We start from the raw sequence: 16260 nt of genomic DNA, 5'->3' as shown, positions 1-16260 counted from the left end.
GTGCAAACTTTAATTTGTTTCCCTCTGTGGCTGCTAGAGAGCAAAATCCAGGATACTCTGCCATATTTATCACAGCCCCTATGGAATCAACGCATTCGAGTGACAGTCACCTCACAATGTGGGGTAATTTGAACAACACTGCATCTAGCTGTCATCTCCAGTTCTTCTAGCTATTGTATTTCAGGCTTTAAACTCCACTTATGTTCTTGGTAAAGGAACATATTCATGAAGAAAATGTAACTATTAAAGATAACACAGAGCTGCAGTATGCTGGGGTCACCTGAACATGCTGCATTCCTGAATTTCATTCAGAGAATGTCTTCCACAAACCCTGCAGCTGAGATTTAGCTGCATCCTCTTGTATTTAAACCAATTCAGTTTTGTCTTTTAATTCTAAATTAAAAATTAAAGCGATAGAGGAAGAAGGAGGAAAGGCTGTCATAATATATCACCAGCTTTTCCATGTGGAAGAGTTAGTAAACAAAGCTTTCATTCATACGAACAAATACTTGGACTTTATGCATGGCAGAATGTGAAACAGTAAAATAATGCAGAACACACGTGTGAAGGTGAGATGAGGTTTCTGGAGAAGGCATCGTTTATTTCTTTGACTGATATTAAAGGTCATAAACAGGAGGTTTCATCAATCTTTTTGTAAGTTTTGCAAGAGACAACTTTTTTAAAAATTGCAGATGAGAACTTATAATAGAAAGAAATTCTTACCTCGTCAGGTTCACCTGTGAAGGTAATAGTACAGCTTCTCAGCTGTGCTTGGGGCAGACTTGCCAAACTCCTTGAAATATATCTCGGGTAATTTTGTGACACGCCCCACCCGGCCTGGTCTGTGTTTGCCAGATGAAGTGATGGATGGTGGACCTCAATGTCAGACATGCACTTTTACTTGGAATAGGTCCCTTCTTTCAAAAAAAAAAAAAAGCCCAAATGAAGAGATTTTACCCTAAAATCTGCAGAATGGAAGAGTCATTCATCGTAACTTGAAATCTTGCAGTAAAGGAAGGAGCATATTGAAATGGCTAAAGGAAAAATAATGACAAAAGCTATTAATTGGAACTTGAATAGTAAGTATGACATGGTTATGGCAGCCAAGAGCGTAGCATAGCTTGTGAAAATAAAACGAAAAAAGTGAGAAATTCAGTCTTGCAGAACGTGTCTAAGGAATTTTGAGTTAATTTCTTTATTATTTGTCTGTAGTGAGTACTGACAGGCCAGATGCCTCTCAGAGTCACTATTCTGTGAACAAAAAATATTTGATAAGATCAGCACGTGCAGGACTGCTTGCTATGCTATGCCCACACTAAAATTATTGCAACTTTTCGCTCTCCCCTTACTGGCTGGACTACCAACATCACTAGTCTTTCTTCCAGCTAAAATCTATAGCTCTTGCTGAGGAATGGAGAAACTTCTGCTACCAAGGATCTTGGGAAAGAGCACATCCTTCAGATGTTAGTTGCCAAATTTAATAATATTGAAAGAGATTATTCTGGGAAAAATTGTGTGTAGTTGCCTGGTGCCACTCGGAGCCTGCATTGTGAAAGACCACGGGAGCAGTGTTTCACAGAGCACGGTTTTTCATCGTAGAGCGATCTAGCTCGGGGAACTCAGACATAGTCACAGTCTGCACAGCACATCAGTGGAGCAAAACCTTCATGAGCATATTGTGGGAATACAAATTAATTTCAAAAGCAATACGCAGAGCATCTGTATAGAGAAGAATTACAGAGCTGAAGGAAGATGTGTTGGGGAAAGAGGGGTTGAGCAGAGAAGAAAGGCGAGGCTTCTGTTGCTTTTTAAATTCAGGCATCAGGATATTTAGATGTCAGTCAGATGTTACCAGAAAAGTATTTGAACTCGCTGCTAAGATTTTTAAAGAGTAGTTTAAGGTGAGCTGTTCTTTTCCTTTTCCACAGGTCACAGCACCAGATGCTAGGTTCAAAATGTGCCTTTGAAACCGTTCTTACAGATCTTCCACAAGTAACTTCATGGCACATCAGGTGAACAAACCAGCTGAAGAAACATTCATGGTCTGCAGGACAGTCATAATATACAATAGCAAGCAGAAATCAGTCACATAATTCCTTTGAAATCAAAGAATGAACAGACAATAAAAGAAACTGCTTTGACCTCTCTAACTGCTATGTGATTTTAAAACAGAAATCCAAGGTCAATACACAAAATGCTTCTGAAATTGTCGAGAACAAATTGTGCTTCTGGGGAGAAGAGGTGGACTCTTTAACCCTTTTAGTTGTCTATGCAAGTGGAGTCATCCATACCTTTCTCCCTAATACAGTCCTTATTAGTCCTGTTCAGCTGAAGATGTTACTGCAATAATAATGGGGATGAGCTCTGTCTGGACTGGTGCACTTATGTACCACCAGTACTTTACATGCAGCCCAGGCCGGTCTGCTACAGCCATTGCTATGCAGCAAGAGTGCTTTTGAGGAAAGATCTTTAGGCCTTGCCTCCTGTTGGTGGCCCACCACGGCAAATCTGTTGTAAAGAGAATGAGCTGTTCTCTCACGGGAGAGTACGTAAATTGGTTAGCACTGTTGTGAGTAGCTGAAAATGGTATCACCATGCTGGTGGAAAGACAGGTCAAATGGGTGAATGTGTCTGTACGTGGTGAATACCTTTAATCACATAATTGGGAGTACTCCCTAAACTGCGAGCTGTTCCTGTGGCTGCTGCCCCTTCTGCCTCTCCTGCTTAAGGCTGCTTTGTTTCTGTTCAAACAGGCTTGAACACTCACAGCCGTGGTCCATTGTGTATGCTTTGCAGCTCAGAAGTCAAAGGATTAGCCAATATTTTTTACCCTGTCACTTCTAACTTTTTAGTATGCCTTGAATCTTTTTCCCTGACAATCAAGTTGTCTAGCAGTAGGCTCCAGCTCACCATATGTGAGCCACCTTGGCGTTTGTGCACCGTCTGCCTGAATCACATTTACATCATCATAGACAGCCTGTAACTGAGTAGCTACAAAGATGTCCAGTGAGTCAGTACAGTTGTTTCCTAGAACCACAGAATCATAGAATCATTTTGGTCGAAAAAGACCTTGCAGATCATGGAGTCCATCCGTTAACCTCACGTGGCCAAGTCCACCACTAAACGACGTCCCTAAGCACCACATCTCCAGGTCTTTTAAATACACAACAGCCAATTCGCAGCATTAATGTTGTTAGCAATGGCATGAGTTTCAAAACGCTTCTGAGTTGAATATAGTCATTAGTGAAAGGAATTTTTTTGTTTTGCAGTAGAGAAGGGGCAGTACACTCCTCCAGAAGCATGTTAATACACAACCCAGGTTACTGGTTTTGTTAGCATTTTTATTTTTCATTGGTCAAATGAACGGTTAATGTAAAGCAAGATGCAGAAGCAACAAGAGCATTCCACAAGTAAGTAAAAATCTTGATCGTGATCAGCCATCAGTGCAGAATCGTAAGAATATGAGAGGTACTGCATAGTCTGCTCAGCAACTTCAGATCTGTCATGGAGTCTAGCGAGATTAAGCAAACCTTCCTGCAGTTGAAACGCTTCCTGGGATAAAAGATAATGGATTGCCCTGTCCAGCGCAGCTGTGCAATGCAGCACAAACACAAAAGGATGTGTTTTGCCACATGTCCTTGTTTCGACAATGCTTGTCCCAAGAAAGAGGTCAGCGAAGGCCCTGCTGTCCTTTGCTCTGCCAGGCGTTTCATTGTGGAGCTGTCCCTAAACCAACAGGCTCTTCTTGGACTTTCGAGCCTTTCCAAAAGGATATGAAGTCCAGGTCAGCTCACAGACCAAAGCCTCTCACCCAATCACAGCAACACACGCAGAACTCCAGATTTTGTTCTCATCCACGCTGCTGCTCTTTTGCCAGTGGGAAGGAGAGTGTTGATTGTTTCGTGTTTGTCTTGCTCAGAGTGACTGCCAGGGATTGTTTAGTCAGTGGCCGTTGCAGACCTTGGTGCTCTAGGTATCAGTGATGGTTTCTCTCTCACTTGTCCTGTAGGACTGCGTTCTTCCCCCAGTCAGAAGAAAATGAGGTGTCTGGTCAAGCTCCTTCAGACAGGAGCTCGTAACCCACCTGGCACGTTTCTGCAGCAGTGCTGTGCCATTCTGAAGAGACTGACAATGTTGCCTGCAGTCTGCCTTGATTGCTTACAAACTGTGACAGATATGTGGGTACCTCAGGGCTGGAAGAGTGGATTTCTCCAGTGACAGCATCTTCAGAAGGATACTATGATGGCCTTGGTCACAAGTCTCTCACACTTACCCACTGCATTTGCTTAGCAGCGCACACAGCGTCCAGTCTCTGCTGCTTTACAGGTTCTGGAACAGCACACACAGCAGTCCTTTTATCAGTCACCACAGCACATGTGAAGTCCCTTCCCCGTCCCTCAGGTCCCTGGGATCATCCCTGGATGATCTTACCCAGCTGGGTCCTTGGGAGGCTGCATGGTGACCAAGCCCGTGCACCCAGCGTACGCATGGTGCAGGACAGGCGGCCACTGGTGTTGGCACAACTAGTTTGTCCCCCCCCAGAGATGACTGTTCGTGGCAGCCTGTGACTAGCACTGCTCATGTCACCGTGCCTGTCACTTTACCTCCCATCGCTCACTGGAAGGCTGCCCAGCGTGCCAGTTATCTTGGCACATGCTCCCAGGAAAAATACCATTTTTCTTTTGCGCAAAATAAGATAAATTAATCTCTCAGTTTGCTTCAACACAGACATCTTTCCGTGACACCTTCATCTTCTGTGACTAGTAGCCTGCTGAGATTCTTAATAGTATTTCTGTTGTGTTTCCTGCCTCCCCTGCAGGATAAGACTGTGCAGAAAAGGAAGGAAGGAGAAGTGTCACTGCACAAAGCTCCATGCCATCATGCTGCCTTTGCAGAACAGAACTGGGAGACACCAACTTGACCATGAGTCAGCAACATGTCCTGGTGGCAAAGAAAGTCCAAAGAGGCTCAGAGAGATGGGACTTATTACCCTGGAAAGGAGAAAGTGCAAGGGACATCTATCCATGTGCATAACTTACCTGACGGGAAGGTGAGAAGACGATGGAGCCAGACTTTCTCCAGTGAGCAGGCAAGAGGGAATGGGCACAACTTGAAATAGCATAAATTCGATTTAAACCTAGTAAATACAATTGTTTATGGGGAGGGAGGTAAAGCCAGGTTGCCCAAAGAGGGTGGGGAGTCTCCACCCTTGGAAATATTCAAAACCCAGCACGACATGGTCCGAAGCAACCTGCTGTAGCTGACTCTGCTTGAAGTCTGTGATCTTTTTTGTTATATGTAGAGGAAGATCTCAAGGGAGGTGGAGACAGCCAGGTTACTGCACATTATTGTGCAAAGAAGTACTGTGGTGTAGATGGGACACTTGGAACGGGAGCGTATGGCGCATCCCACAGAGAACTGTTTCCATGTTGTGCGAGAAGCAACATCTCCTCATAGTGGGAGGGCCTTGGACCTCTCTTTGGGCTTTCTGGAGGTGTTCTAGTTGCACCAAGAGGTGCAGAAGGTTTCAGACTTTGTCTTGCCCCCCGTGTGTTACCTGCCAAGCCTTCCGTCTGGTGCTGCACAGCAGTCTGTCAGAGAAACAGGGTCTCAGTTCTTCAGAAAACAAAAGTACCGGGGTCCTTTGGAAGGCTATGACAACAATGCCAGTAGCAACAAGGAGGTTTTCAAGGTTAATTTTTTTTTTTTTTTTTTAAATAAGAAACTTCTGGAACATTTTAATATTGTTAAAATTTTGGCCATTTTTTTTTTTAAAGAAAACGTGCTCATCTGCCTACTGACATATGAACCAGAACCATGCCTGGGAGATGGAACCTGCCAGGTGAAATCGCAGAGGTGCTCAGGCAGAGCACGGGGTTCAGCCGTGCTCCTGGAGCACCTGCACCTTTCCACTGCATGCTTGGTTTGTGGGCAAGGGAGCAGAGAGGCTTAACCACAGATCCCATCTGTCTGGGCTGCTTCTCCCAAATCTCTCCAGGGGTCTGGAGATCTCAGAGGCCACAGCAGGCATTCAGCATCCCACTGGCCAGATCTGCCACCCGTCTTCGTGGGAAATACTTTTCCACTGCCCTTTAAATATTGTGCCTCCTACCTGGTCTGTGGTGGCCAGGGCCAGGTCCTAGCCGTTTGTACTTTGTTGCAGGTTTGGGTCAGTATTGCTGAATTAGCACTTTTTGCCACCTCCTGTTTTCCCTTTTGAGAAAGGGGAAGCTTTGTACTTGCTTGTAAGCCTCATGGCTCCACTGCTTTTTTCCCATTCTTTCCTTTTGACCTTTGTTGTTGCTCAGGAAGCAACGTTGGTCACTGAGGCATATCTTTGTACTTTAAGCACTTTCCAGTTTAATAATCATAGGAAGGCTAGCTTACAAATACAACCCTTTTCAAATCTTCTTATTGTTTAAATCTACTGGCTTTTAAATTTAGCAGATTGGATCAACTGCTTCTGGCTACAGGAGATGCAAAAGGTGAAGAAACCTTGAGATATTGAAATTCTGCATCCCTTGGAACTGTTCATATCACAGCTTTCATTTCTAAAGAACAAAAATTAAAGTATGCTTGGTAAAATAGCTGGGTTTACCACTGAAAAACAGCTGAGTCTCTGTCACAAATATCTTGATGATATTCAAATGATGTGGATGTCAGACCTGTAGCACCAGCTGCTTTCCTCTACAAATCAGCTTTTGTTACACCATGCTATGTACAAATGTGGAATTAGCTGATGTTAACAAAAGAGTTCCTCCTTTCAAGACTCTCAGTGGGGAAATTCTTTGCCTAATAGTTGTCAGTATACTTATTCTTACTTATGCCTTTTGAGTTATATGATTTTCAGATGATTTCATCATCTAAAATGGCAGAGCTGCTGGAACAGTTGTTGCTTGAAATATTTACCAGAATAATTGTCAGTGCGTCTTTGATACCTATTGGAATTGTATTGAAAAATACATAAACCTAAATTGCTATTCCATTGGGCTATTTCTTGGTAATGTGTAACACAGAGAAGAATCAAACTCTAGATATGTACATTCATGCATTTCATAAACACCTAGGAAACTTCATATCTGCATGCTTTATTCATTTGAGAAAGAAGATTTTGTACTAAATCCCATTTTACTCACAACAGTCACCAATGTAGTGATATTTTTAAGGGTTTGTGGTCCAGAAAATGAATATAATTCTCATAACAAGCATTTGTGATTTTCTTTTATTATATTAACAAAAAAATCAATTATACGCATCAAAATCAATAACATATGATTAGAATGAAAACAGGGCATAGTATTGAGCCAAAATATCCATATTTGCAGATGGCAATGGACACATGGGAAGAAAAAAACAGAGAATATTAGGATTCTCATATATTTCTTAAAAACAAGAGATGTAGCCTTAAACTATGAGCTGCATTCATGGCAGAATAATGTACTCGAGTTTTGAACCTGACCTGGGGGATTCTCAGAGACTAACTGAAGTTTACTTGCTAAGCAACTCAACAGAGACAGGATTTATTTTGAAAACTGTTTTTTTTTTCACAAAACTCCCATGGCGAAATCAGATTATCTAATACCATTTGCAGGATTTTTCACGAAAATCAGAATGCTCTCAAATTTGAAGTGTCTTCCAATATTTTAAACAAGAATTCAGGCCACTCCTTTGCCTGGCAGTTCTCACTGGGTTCTGGATCATCTGGAACATGTTTCAGTCTTTGAATCTTCATTCTGTGAGAAGGCATAACTGCACCTACATAAAGTTAGATCTCTTTGTGCTCTCTGAAAGTGAAAGGGAGACTCTCCATGACTTTGGAGAACCTCTGCTAGAAACTCAGAATTAGGTGAGGAACTGACGGTGAGAGGACAACTCTGGTGATAGTGGACATGTACACCACTTCCCAACAGCTAAGTAAAAAAATCAAAATTTACATAGGCACCAGTCAATGGCCTGCATAGCAGAATCTTATGCACAAGCATCTCCTCCAGACTGGAGATCTCAAAGCCTGTGGTTCAGGAACAGGAATATGGGTTTGTCAACAGGATGTTACCGGAATAGGGATGAGCACAGCTCGTGGCCTTCTGTATAATGGGTTCCCAAAGACTTGGAGTCATGCCTGCAACTTGTTCCTCAAGGGAAAATCACTTGGCCCCTTCCTGGTTAGTGGATGCCTCTGTTCTCTGTTGGCTCAGCCTTTACTCAGCTCAAGCAATCCCGAAACCAGTATGAGAAGGGAAAGGAGTAAACATGCTTGCTGCTGTTTCCTCCCCTGCAGGTATGTCTTTGCTATGGAAGCTTCCTAAATGGCCATCTCTTAGATTAGGCTTTCCACTTGGAGAAAATGTTGAAGAGATGAGATTATGCTACAAAGTAAAGGGGGTCTGTTTCTGAGAGGAAGGCAAGCATTATTTCCAGCTCTTGCTTTCTTTACGGGGAACAATATCTACCAAAGAAGAGGATGCTGTTGGTTGGATTGTGTTTGATCAAGAAAAGGAAAGGGTGGTTAGCCCTAAACTCTTTAAACTCAGAGGAATCTTCGACGTCTCCCACCACACCCTCGGAGCCTGCCATCTCGGTCCCCTCTTCAGTGACTTCCATGTACGCCCCATGGACGGCCTGAGACACCTTCAGGCTCTCTGCTGAAGAGATGCCAGACAGGTTGGCCGAGGGGCTGAACAGGTCGGTCATACCCAAGGCCATTAAGACAGATGTGAGGTTATATTTTTCTTCGATCTTCATGCGCGGGAGGTACACTTTCACTCTCTTCTTTTCCATCACATTGGGACTGGTCCACTCCGTAAGTTTTTCGAAGGTGATTTTGTTCTCAAGCTGCAAAGAGAGGCAGGGGATTAAATGCCTGGCATGCAAATACAACTTCTTCCTACTTTTTATTTTAATCAAGGCTCTCATAAAAAAACCAAACCAGAATGGTTCCTGAATTGTTCCTGAAGTGCATCCTATAAATATCCTTCTTGTAGGTTATTATTTGCCTCTCCAGTACTGCCTGTGTTGCTGTCCTTTCGTTCAGTTCCTCACCCACCTGATGCATCTCCTTCCCTCCAACTAATCTTGTGTCCGCTGAGGCAGAACCCAACAGTTTCACAGCCTAGCAAATTAGTCAGTTTTTGAAAGAAATTGCAAAAAATGTCCGTGAAAATTACCCACAGTTGATAGTACCTAACAAATGCAAACTCTTCTACATCTTTAATAACTCCGTAACAGAATTCCAAAAAAATTGCTTGTATGTTCATGGATTCTTTCTTCTGCTGATGTTCATCCCATTACACTCAAGTGTCTTCTGTTTTCTTTGATATGTGATTTCCAAATATCTTCCGTGCATTTCCTTTCCATCTCTGTATTTAAGACTTTCTGAAGTCTTAACTGAAGTGTTATTGCTCAGCTAGTTTAGCGTGATTGGTTTCACCATTTTGGTATCAAGAATATTTTATTAAGAACATGCTTTATCTAACTTTGTTTTTCATTCCATGATGACATAATCAGAGCAATTTTTGAAAGCAGCCAATTTATGATGTTTAATGACGATTTTGTTAAAAAAACATATTAGTGATTCCTGCAAAGAGTGCCAAATTCTCATCAGTTTTAGCAACCTTTCCTCAACAGTTTGTGTCTGTGTGTATGTGAAATTACCTCTCAATGAAAAAAAACGTATCTGCCCATACATCCATCCTATTCTGCAGGGCTACAGCAGCACTACGCTCCTTTACCTGAGGTTTATTAGGCAGAGTCCAGGGCCCTGCTAAGAGGCCAGTCTCTGCCCGAGCACCTGGTCGCACCTCCATGGCTGTGTGCTCCCCTGCCTGCCCAGCACCGCCGTGGTGTGGGCAGCCGGCTGAGAAGGGACAGCAAAAGGTCTGACAGCAGCCAGGTCCCGCTGAAGTGGTGACTCATCCCCTTCCCCTGCCGGGGCCGTACCTGCTCCAGGCCAGAGACGTCGTCGGGCAGCAGCACCAACATGCTCAGCTCCCCGCTGGCGAAGGGAAGCTCCAGGATCTTCACTTTCTCTGCAGCCACCGCTGCCACTTTGAAGGTGCTGTTCTGACACATCATTTGCACGGGTCTGCTTTCTTGCTGCAGAGACAGAAACGTGAGACGATGTGACCTGGGAGCAATTTTTTCTTTTTTTCGTGTCTCCATTCTCCTCTCATGCCTGCTGGTGTGCCCTGGCCAGACACAGGTCTTGCAAGCCTGACCCAGCTAAATCACCCATCCGACGCAGCATGTTGTGTGCATAACACCCTGGCTGCTGGCTGTGCAAGCCAACAACCTGGCTTCCTGGCCAGAAGCTGTGTCTGTGAGCCCTACCTCTGTCACACTGAAGGGAAATTCCTGAGTGTGTTCTTCTTTAAACGCTGTCTTCCATATCCCTTTGAAGTAAATGGCGTTCACAAGGACCAGTGCAGTATTGAGATCAACAGAGCCTGACACGAGGAAATCTTGGATCTGTCCTTTAAGGAAGAAGCAGGGCAGAGAGTAGTGAGTTTCAGAGCAGTAACTTTTTTTTTAGAGGTCAATCGACACGCTGCTGCTTGACTTGACTTCCTTTTGTTCAAAGGTCTGCATGTGGAATTCAGCTTCATGAGGATGATTTAATACCTGAGGAACATGAGGAAGAACTTCTTCCCTCTGAGGGTGATGGAGCCCTGGCCCAGGCTGCCCAGGGAGATTGTGGAGTCTCCTTCTCTGGAGATATTCAAGACGTGCCTGGACAAGGTCCTGTGCAGCCTGCTCTGGGTGACCCTGCTTCGGCAGGGGGTTGGACTGGGTGACCCACAGAGGTCCCTTCCAACCCCTGCCATTCTGTGATTCTGTGATACAGAACGACTGGCACCTAGCCAGACATTTCTGCAAAAAGACAGGCAGGTTCACTAGAGGTATGCATCCCTGTGAACATTTCTAACCAGGGCTTGGAAAAAGATTGATATGGAAAAGAAGGAACAGGAGAGGGGAGCAGCGACACAGATTTGTCTGTTTCTCATTGTGCTTCTTTCTCACACTTGTTTTTGCCTCCCACCTCAGCACAACAAATGTACACAAGCTCCTGCATCACTCATTTTTCACCATCAGCCTAGTGCATGCATTACTTTCTCCCCTGGCAGCCCACTTCTTACCCACCCAGCATACTCTTGTAAAATTATGCCAATACTCTAGAGAAGCTGGGACTAACCTTGCATGAATTAAGCTCTTCAGACACAAGAAGTGTGCAGATAAAGTGTGCATCTCCTGGCACCTCTGCCATTGCCAGATATGTCTAAAGGACACTGTCATGGCCACTGCCACGCAGGTGCAACAGAGTCACCCCTTTCCACAGGAAATATCCGCTAATGGGGATGGGAAGAGGAAATTTCTCCTCTAATGTTTAGTCTTTCCAGATGTTGTTCAAATACAGTTGCAAGGGGGAAATATATTTCAAAATCTTGTCTGACCTTACCGTTTGTCTGATTTTCCACCCAGGAATTAATGAGCTGTCTGGCTTGATCTGATGCTCTTTTGAAGTTGACCGTTTCCAGGCCTGCTCTGTACAGTTTCTTCACACATTTTAAGTAGATCTGTAAAGACAGCAGTCGTAGCCACCAAACTGGTCATTTTTTTAAAACTGGATGAAGATGAAATAAAATATGGCTAAAAGGATTTTTTTAGTGATGCCATAGTTTGGCTGTTCTCGTTGCTTGCTTCCTGGAAGAACCTGCTAAAACTGGGCCAGAAAAATTATTCTGATCCATGGCATTTTCAGATCAGACATTTTTATTACTTAACCTGTTAAGAATATATACTAAAAATGTTTAAATATTTTCTTGAAGAAAACCTGATCCAAAAACACTGTTTCAGGTTCATTTGAGAGTGTTTTATTATCATTATGTCCACTCCTCTTTTTTTAAAGCATTTTTTCTTATTTTTATTGATTTACAATATTTGTATTCTTAGTTTTGAAAATGTCAAATGAAAGATTTTGACACTGTCAGAAGTTGGTTTTGAGATGAGGTTTTCAAGTGAAGAAATGTGCTGAGGTCAAATTATTTCCTGGATAAACTGAACTATGTATTAAAATGAAAAGGCTTTGGCGGAGCAAGCAGGGAGAGGGCAATTACATTACCAAATAGATTTTTTTATTGCTCCATCAGTTTTTTGATAGGGCCATCTTTTTGCCTGGAATTGCTTCCCATTCAGGCTATTTTCAGGGCTGTGGCAAAGGGAAAGCCATGGAAGTCTACACGAGTGAGGACCACTGGATTAACAGATCACCTTTTCTGGCCTGTCCCCCTGGATTACAGGTTTATACAGGGTTTAGTGAGAAATCACTCTAATGCATAACTCACCGGTAGGATTGGACGTGTCTTTTCAGCATAGAGTCTGTTGGCGATGTGGAGTGAATAATTGGCTTTTGGTGCAGTGATATCAGAGAGAAGTTCTTTAAACAGTATGTGGATATTCACAGATTTGCCACACTGAGTTGTTGATAAGAAGATAAAAAGGTTTAGCTGTTAGCTTATTTTACTAGAAAGAGAATTCTTTAGAAGGTACAAATAACATGGGAAAATGCACAGTGTTTGGACTTTTGTGAATGAACATGTACTGCAGTCTAAAATCTCCATGGGAAAGATGTTCAATATAAGCAACTAATGATATACAATTAAATTCATAGCCAGTGATGACACTCATTCTAGGTGATAACAAGTGGAAAACCTCAGTGATGAATCAGGATGGCTCAGGAACAAGGTGACAAAAAGAAAAATTCAGGTGTCAATGACTGCAATTGGTGAGTTGTAGATACGGAGCCTTCAGCTCCCAGCTTCTGCTTCCATTTTCATGGCAGCTTTCTGCTAAAGCTGCAGATGGGAGAAGAGTGCTAGATGACAAAGGAATCAGGAAGTGTCTCATAATATTGTGAAAAAATGGATCAACTGTCTAATGCCCCAAGAACAGCGTTCCAGGTGACACAGGCTAAGAGAGTGTAAGAAAAAATGCACAGTGCTAAACAGTGGCTGGGACTTCATTTTATGTGAAGGAGAATTGTGCCGAACTGCTCCTTTCCAAAAGCTTAAACAGCCACTAAATGCTCTAGCTGATATTACCCTTATTTTTCTTTCTTAAAAAAAAAACCACACCAGTCTTCTTGTTCTTTGCAAGTCTCACTTTGTGCTTGTGGATCCCAAGCGGATGGGGACAGGCTGGGGAGCATGGCTTGTGTTATCTTTACAGAGGCAGCAGATTACCCTCGAGAAAAGCACACAGGCGGTTTCGAGGTGCTGGGACCCCTCACGGTGCTCCTGGGGTAGCAGTGGGAACTGGAGGCTGGAAAAGTCCCTGTAGCTTTTGGAAGAGTGAGGTTACTTTCCAGCATTTGAGGCTTCTGGGCTCTTTTCTGCCAAAGCCTCTTCCTGCCCTGCTTTGGAGTCTCAGCTGCAAGTCTGGCTGCTGTACCCCGCCTCCAGGTGCTGAGCCCCTTCCAAGTGCCGTCCCCCAGCAGCACTTGCAGGTGTGCAGATGCTGGGCTACACAAGAAGGTGTCCTGCTGCCCAAAGCATCCTGTCCTGTCCTGTCACTTGTTCTGGTGCAACACGTGCAGCTTGTCCTCCTTTTCTGTCTGTTTTAACTTACACCTCTTAAATTCAGAGCATTACAAAGGTCTGAGGAAGTGTTCAAGGTACCTGAAGCACAGTCAGAAGAAGAATAGTCTATTCTCAGGAGAAAAATGTGAAAGAGAAATAAATGTACCTTAGATTTCTGTACCTTGGTCTGAACAGTTCCTCCCAGTCCTGCAATTTTGTCAAAGTGAAGAACCTGCAATTGAAAGTAGCAGTAGAAGGAATTAAGTAGGTGAAGTCCACCGAGAGCCATTGATGTTTGTGGTGAAACTATAGGTTTGGACTAACCAGGTCTGGTTAGCACGCAGATGAACTGAGAATTTTCGTGTGAGCTTTAAAACAGTTTGTTTTACTGCATGTGCCACAGTGAAAATTTGTGACTATGATTCTCAGCTTAGATCCCTTCTTTTCCAGTTAATGGTATTCAGTCTATAAACCAGCTACAACCTTACTGCACTGTATTTATAACTGTGACTCTTGTTTTCTTAATGTTTCATCTTTCATGTATTACAGGTTGTCCTTTCCACCTGGAAGGAGTCAGGTCTGTGAGATAATACAAGCTGAAGCAAGAGACCTGCCTTAACCATTCTTCAGGACTGCTCTTCCTTGATGGAAACCAAAGGCCGTTCTTGCCCTTCATGGTCAAAAGCAATGGTAAGTGCAAACTCAGCCCCAGATCCAAACATCGTGGCTTGGAATGAGATTCTTTTTCTAGGCAAGTTTGAATCCAGTAGCAAATGTAACTGCGACTGTCTCCCCTCAGCTTGAGGAAGTCCCAGCCATGCATGAATTTGTATTCATTTATGTAACTTACCTTCTCCATCTGATATTCAGTGTTACCTCTTGCTCCCAGATAAACCATGGCCAGGGCTGCAATGATGCTCAGAGGGGAACAGAGAATGTTCTCGTTGGGATGGTGGACTTTCAGCTCTTTGAATACATCAAAAGAAAATTCTGCGTTTGCTGCACTGATGGAGCCCATTGTGAAATCGGTGTTGTCTAAAGCAAACAGAAATAGGACTGTATAGTGGTGATGTATAGCTCTAGTTTGAAAAAGTACTGTCAATAGCCCAGAAACTGCTAGATCATCACTGGTTTCATGGTGCTGAACCACTGAGTGATATGAAGCCTACAAATTCTGTGATCATTAGAAATATTGTAACTCCTGAGCCATTTATCTCTCAATGCATCTTTGTTTTCTTTCAGCAAGATACTAGCTCATCATCAGAACAGTATCTTGTACTTGCCTGTTGGGAAATAGATAGTTTCATCCATGCTTCCACACGATAGATATAACACTGAATGGATGAGTTTCCCTATGGCAATCCAGAGGACTCTGAATGATCTTTGAGACAATGCAAGCTTCATATATCATTTCTTCTGTGGCTGCTCTGGAGCACGCTCTGGATCTTAAATCAAATGTAGTCAACTCACTATACTCTTAGTGTGCTTCTTACTGTTGCTTAGTACAACCAGCCACAAAATTTGGAGGTTGCTTACCTGTGGTTTATAGGAATAACGGGAGTAAGTTGTTTTGTAAACCCAGCCAGCGGCTTAGATGCTGAACTATAGATTTAGGGGGGTTCATTCCCATAGTCCCATTTCAGACATTTAATGTCTGCTGATGCTTTTTTGTTGAGAAAAAGCACAAGTGTACATATAATAAATATGGGTTTTGACAGTACAGCTTGAAACAGCGTAGAGCTGCATTCATGCAGTCGGGTGTAAGTCCTGTACATACCAACAAACGTGACACGTTAAGGATATTCATTGAAACCTGCAGTCATTCTCTCTTTTGAATCTGAGACATAGAAAGTTACATACTGTTCTTGTATCTCTAAAACAGTTAAAGTCAGAGGAATAGCAGCATATCCATAGTTTGGAACAGATTCATCAAACAGATGTTTGGAACAGATGTGGTTGATTATGTGACCTGAGAGTCATCTGGCGCTAATGACTGTGGAACCACAGACTCTGTGAGTCATCATACTGTACCTCACCTGTGTTCTCTGCAGAGTGAGACTGAGAAAAGAGAAATGCCTTTACTCCCAAAGTAATTATTAAAGTTAAAAAAGAACCTTTTCAATGTGACACCAGATTTTCAAAAAGAGTTATTTCTGCTCAAAGCTGTGGTGTACAAATACTCAGATTTTGCACACCTAAAAGTATTTGACAGTCAAACATTAAAAGATATATTGATAAGGCAAGGTAAAATTATTGTATATGCTGTCTTTTTCCATATATGTCTTATACTTACCTTGAAGTTCTTAAACATAGTTTATCACTTTTTTCATATTAAAGAATACAAATTAGAAATTATATTTTACTTGGAGAAATACTTACCCCACAAACTTCAGAGAGGCACGTAATAATCCAGCTTGCCAGCTCACCCTAAACAGATTCTGTGAGGTCTTGGTGATATATATTGTACCATTTGAGACACTCCCACTGGTAGCCTTCACGAAGTCATCTTTTGAGTCACCACCTTTCAGCACGACCTTGTGATTCATTGCACTTTGGAACATGGAGTAGACCAATGTTAGACTGGTACTCTACCTGCAGCAAGTCTACCTGCATTTACTGAAGTAAAACCTAATAAAAAAAATTTAATTATTTAAGCTTTTGCTGCAACTTACAAGGCTCTACTGAAGCA

At 42.8% G+C, this 16260-nt stretch overlaps 1 protein-coding gene across 1 annotated transcript; it reads right to left on the bottom strand.

The window, feature by feature from the left end:
• Positions 1 to 8430: 8430 nt before the first annotated feature.
• LOC104331188 (ovalbumin-related protein X) lies at positions 8431 to 14589 on the bottom strand. The gene is made up of 7 exons (XM_009936474.2): positions 14422 to 14589; positions 13753 to 13803; positions 12339 to 12467; positions 11453 to 11570; positions 10327 to 10469; positions 9937 to 10092; positions 8431 to 8832 (listed from the first exon to the last, which is right to left on the bottom strand). The coding sequence occupies exons 1-7, from the start codon at positions 14587 to 14589 to the stop codon at positions 8431 to 8433; spliced, it is 1167 nt and encodes a 388-aa protein (XP_009934776.2).
• Positions 14590 to 16260: the final 1671 nt, after the last annotated feature.

The sequence above is a fragment of the Opisthocomus hoazin genome, chromosome 3 (genome assembly GCF_030867145.1).
Source record: "Opisthocomus hoazin isolate bOpiHoa1 chromosome 3, bOpiHoa1.hap1, whole genome shotgun sequence".
NCBI lineage: Eukaryota > Metazoa > Chordata > Aves > Opisthocomiformes > Opisthocomidae > Opisthocomus > Opisthocomus hoazin.
The sequence above is the reverse complement of the archived record's forward strand: the minus strand, read 5'-3'. Positions and strand labels throughout refer to the sequence as shown.

Bases quoted from the DNA above. Each gene is read 5' to 3' on its own strand.
- LOC104331188 (XM_009936474.2), bottom strand. From the start codon at position 14,589: ATGGGCTCCATCAGTGCAGCAAACGCAGAATTTTCTTTTGATGTATTC. The intron at 10,470-11,452 runs GTAAGGTCAGAC...TCTTCCTTAAAG, and splicing joins GGTGGAAAATCAGACAAACG to GACAGATCCAAGATTTCCTC. The intron at 8,833-9,936 runs GTACGGCCCCGG...CTCTCTTTGCAG, and splicing joins ACGTCTCTGGCCTGGAGCAG to CTTGAGAACAAAATCACCTT.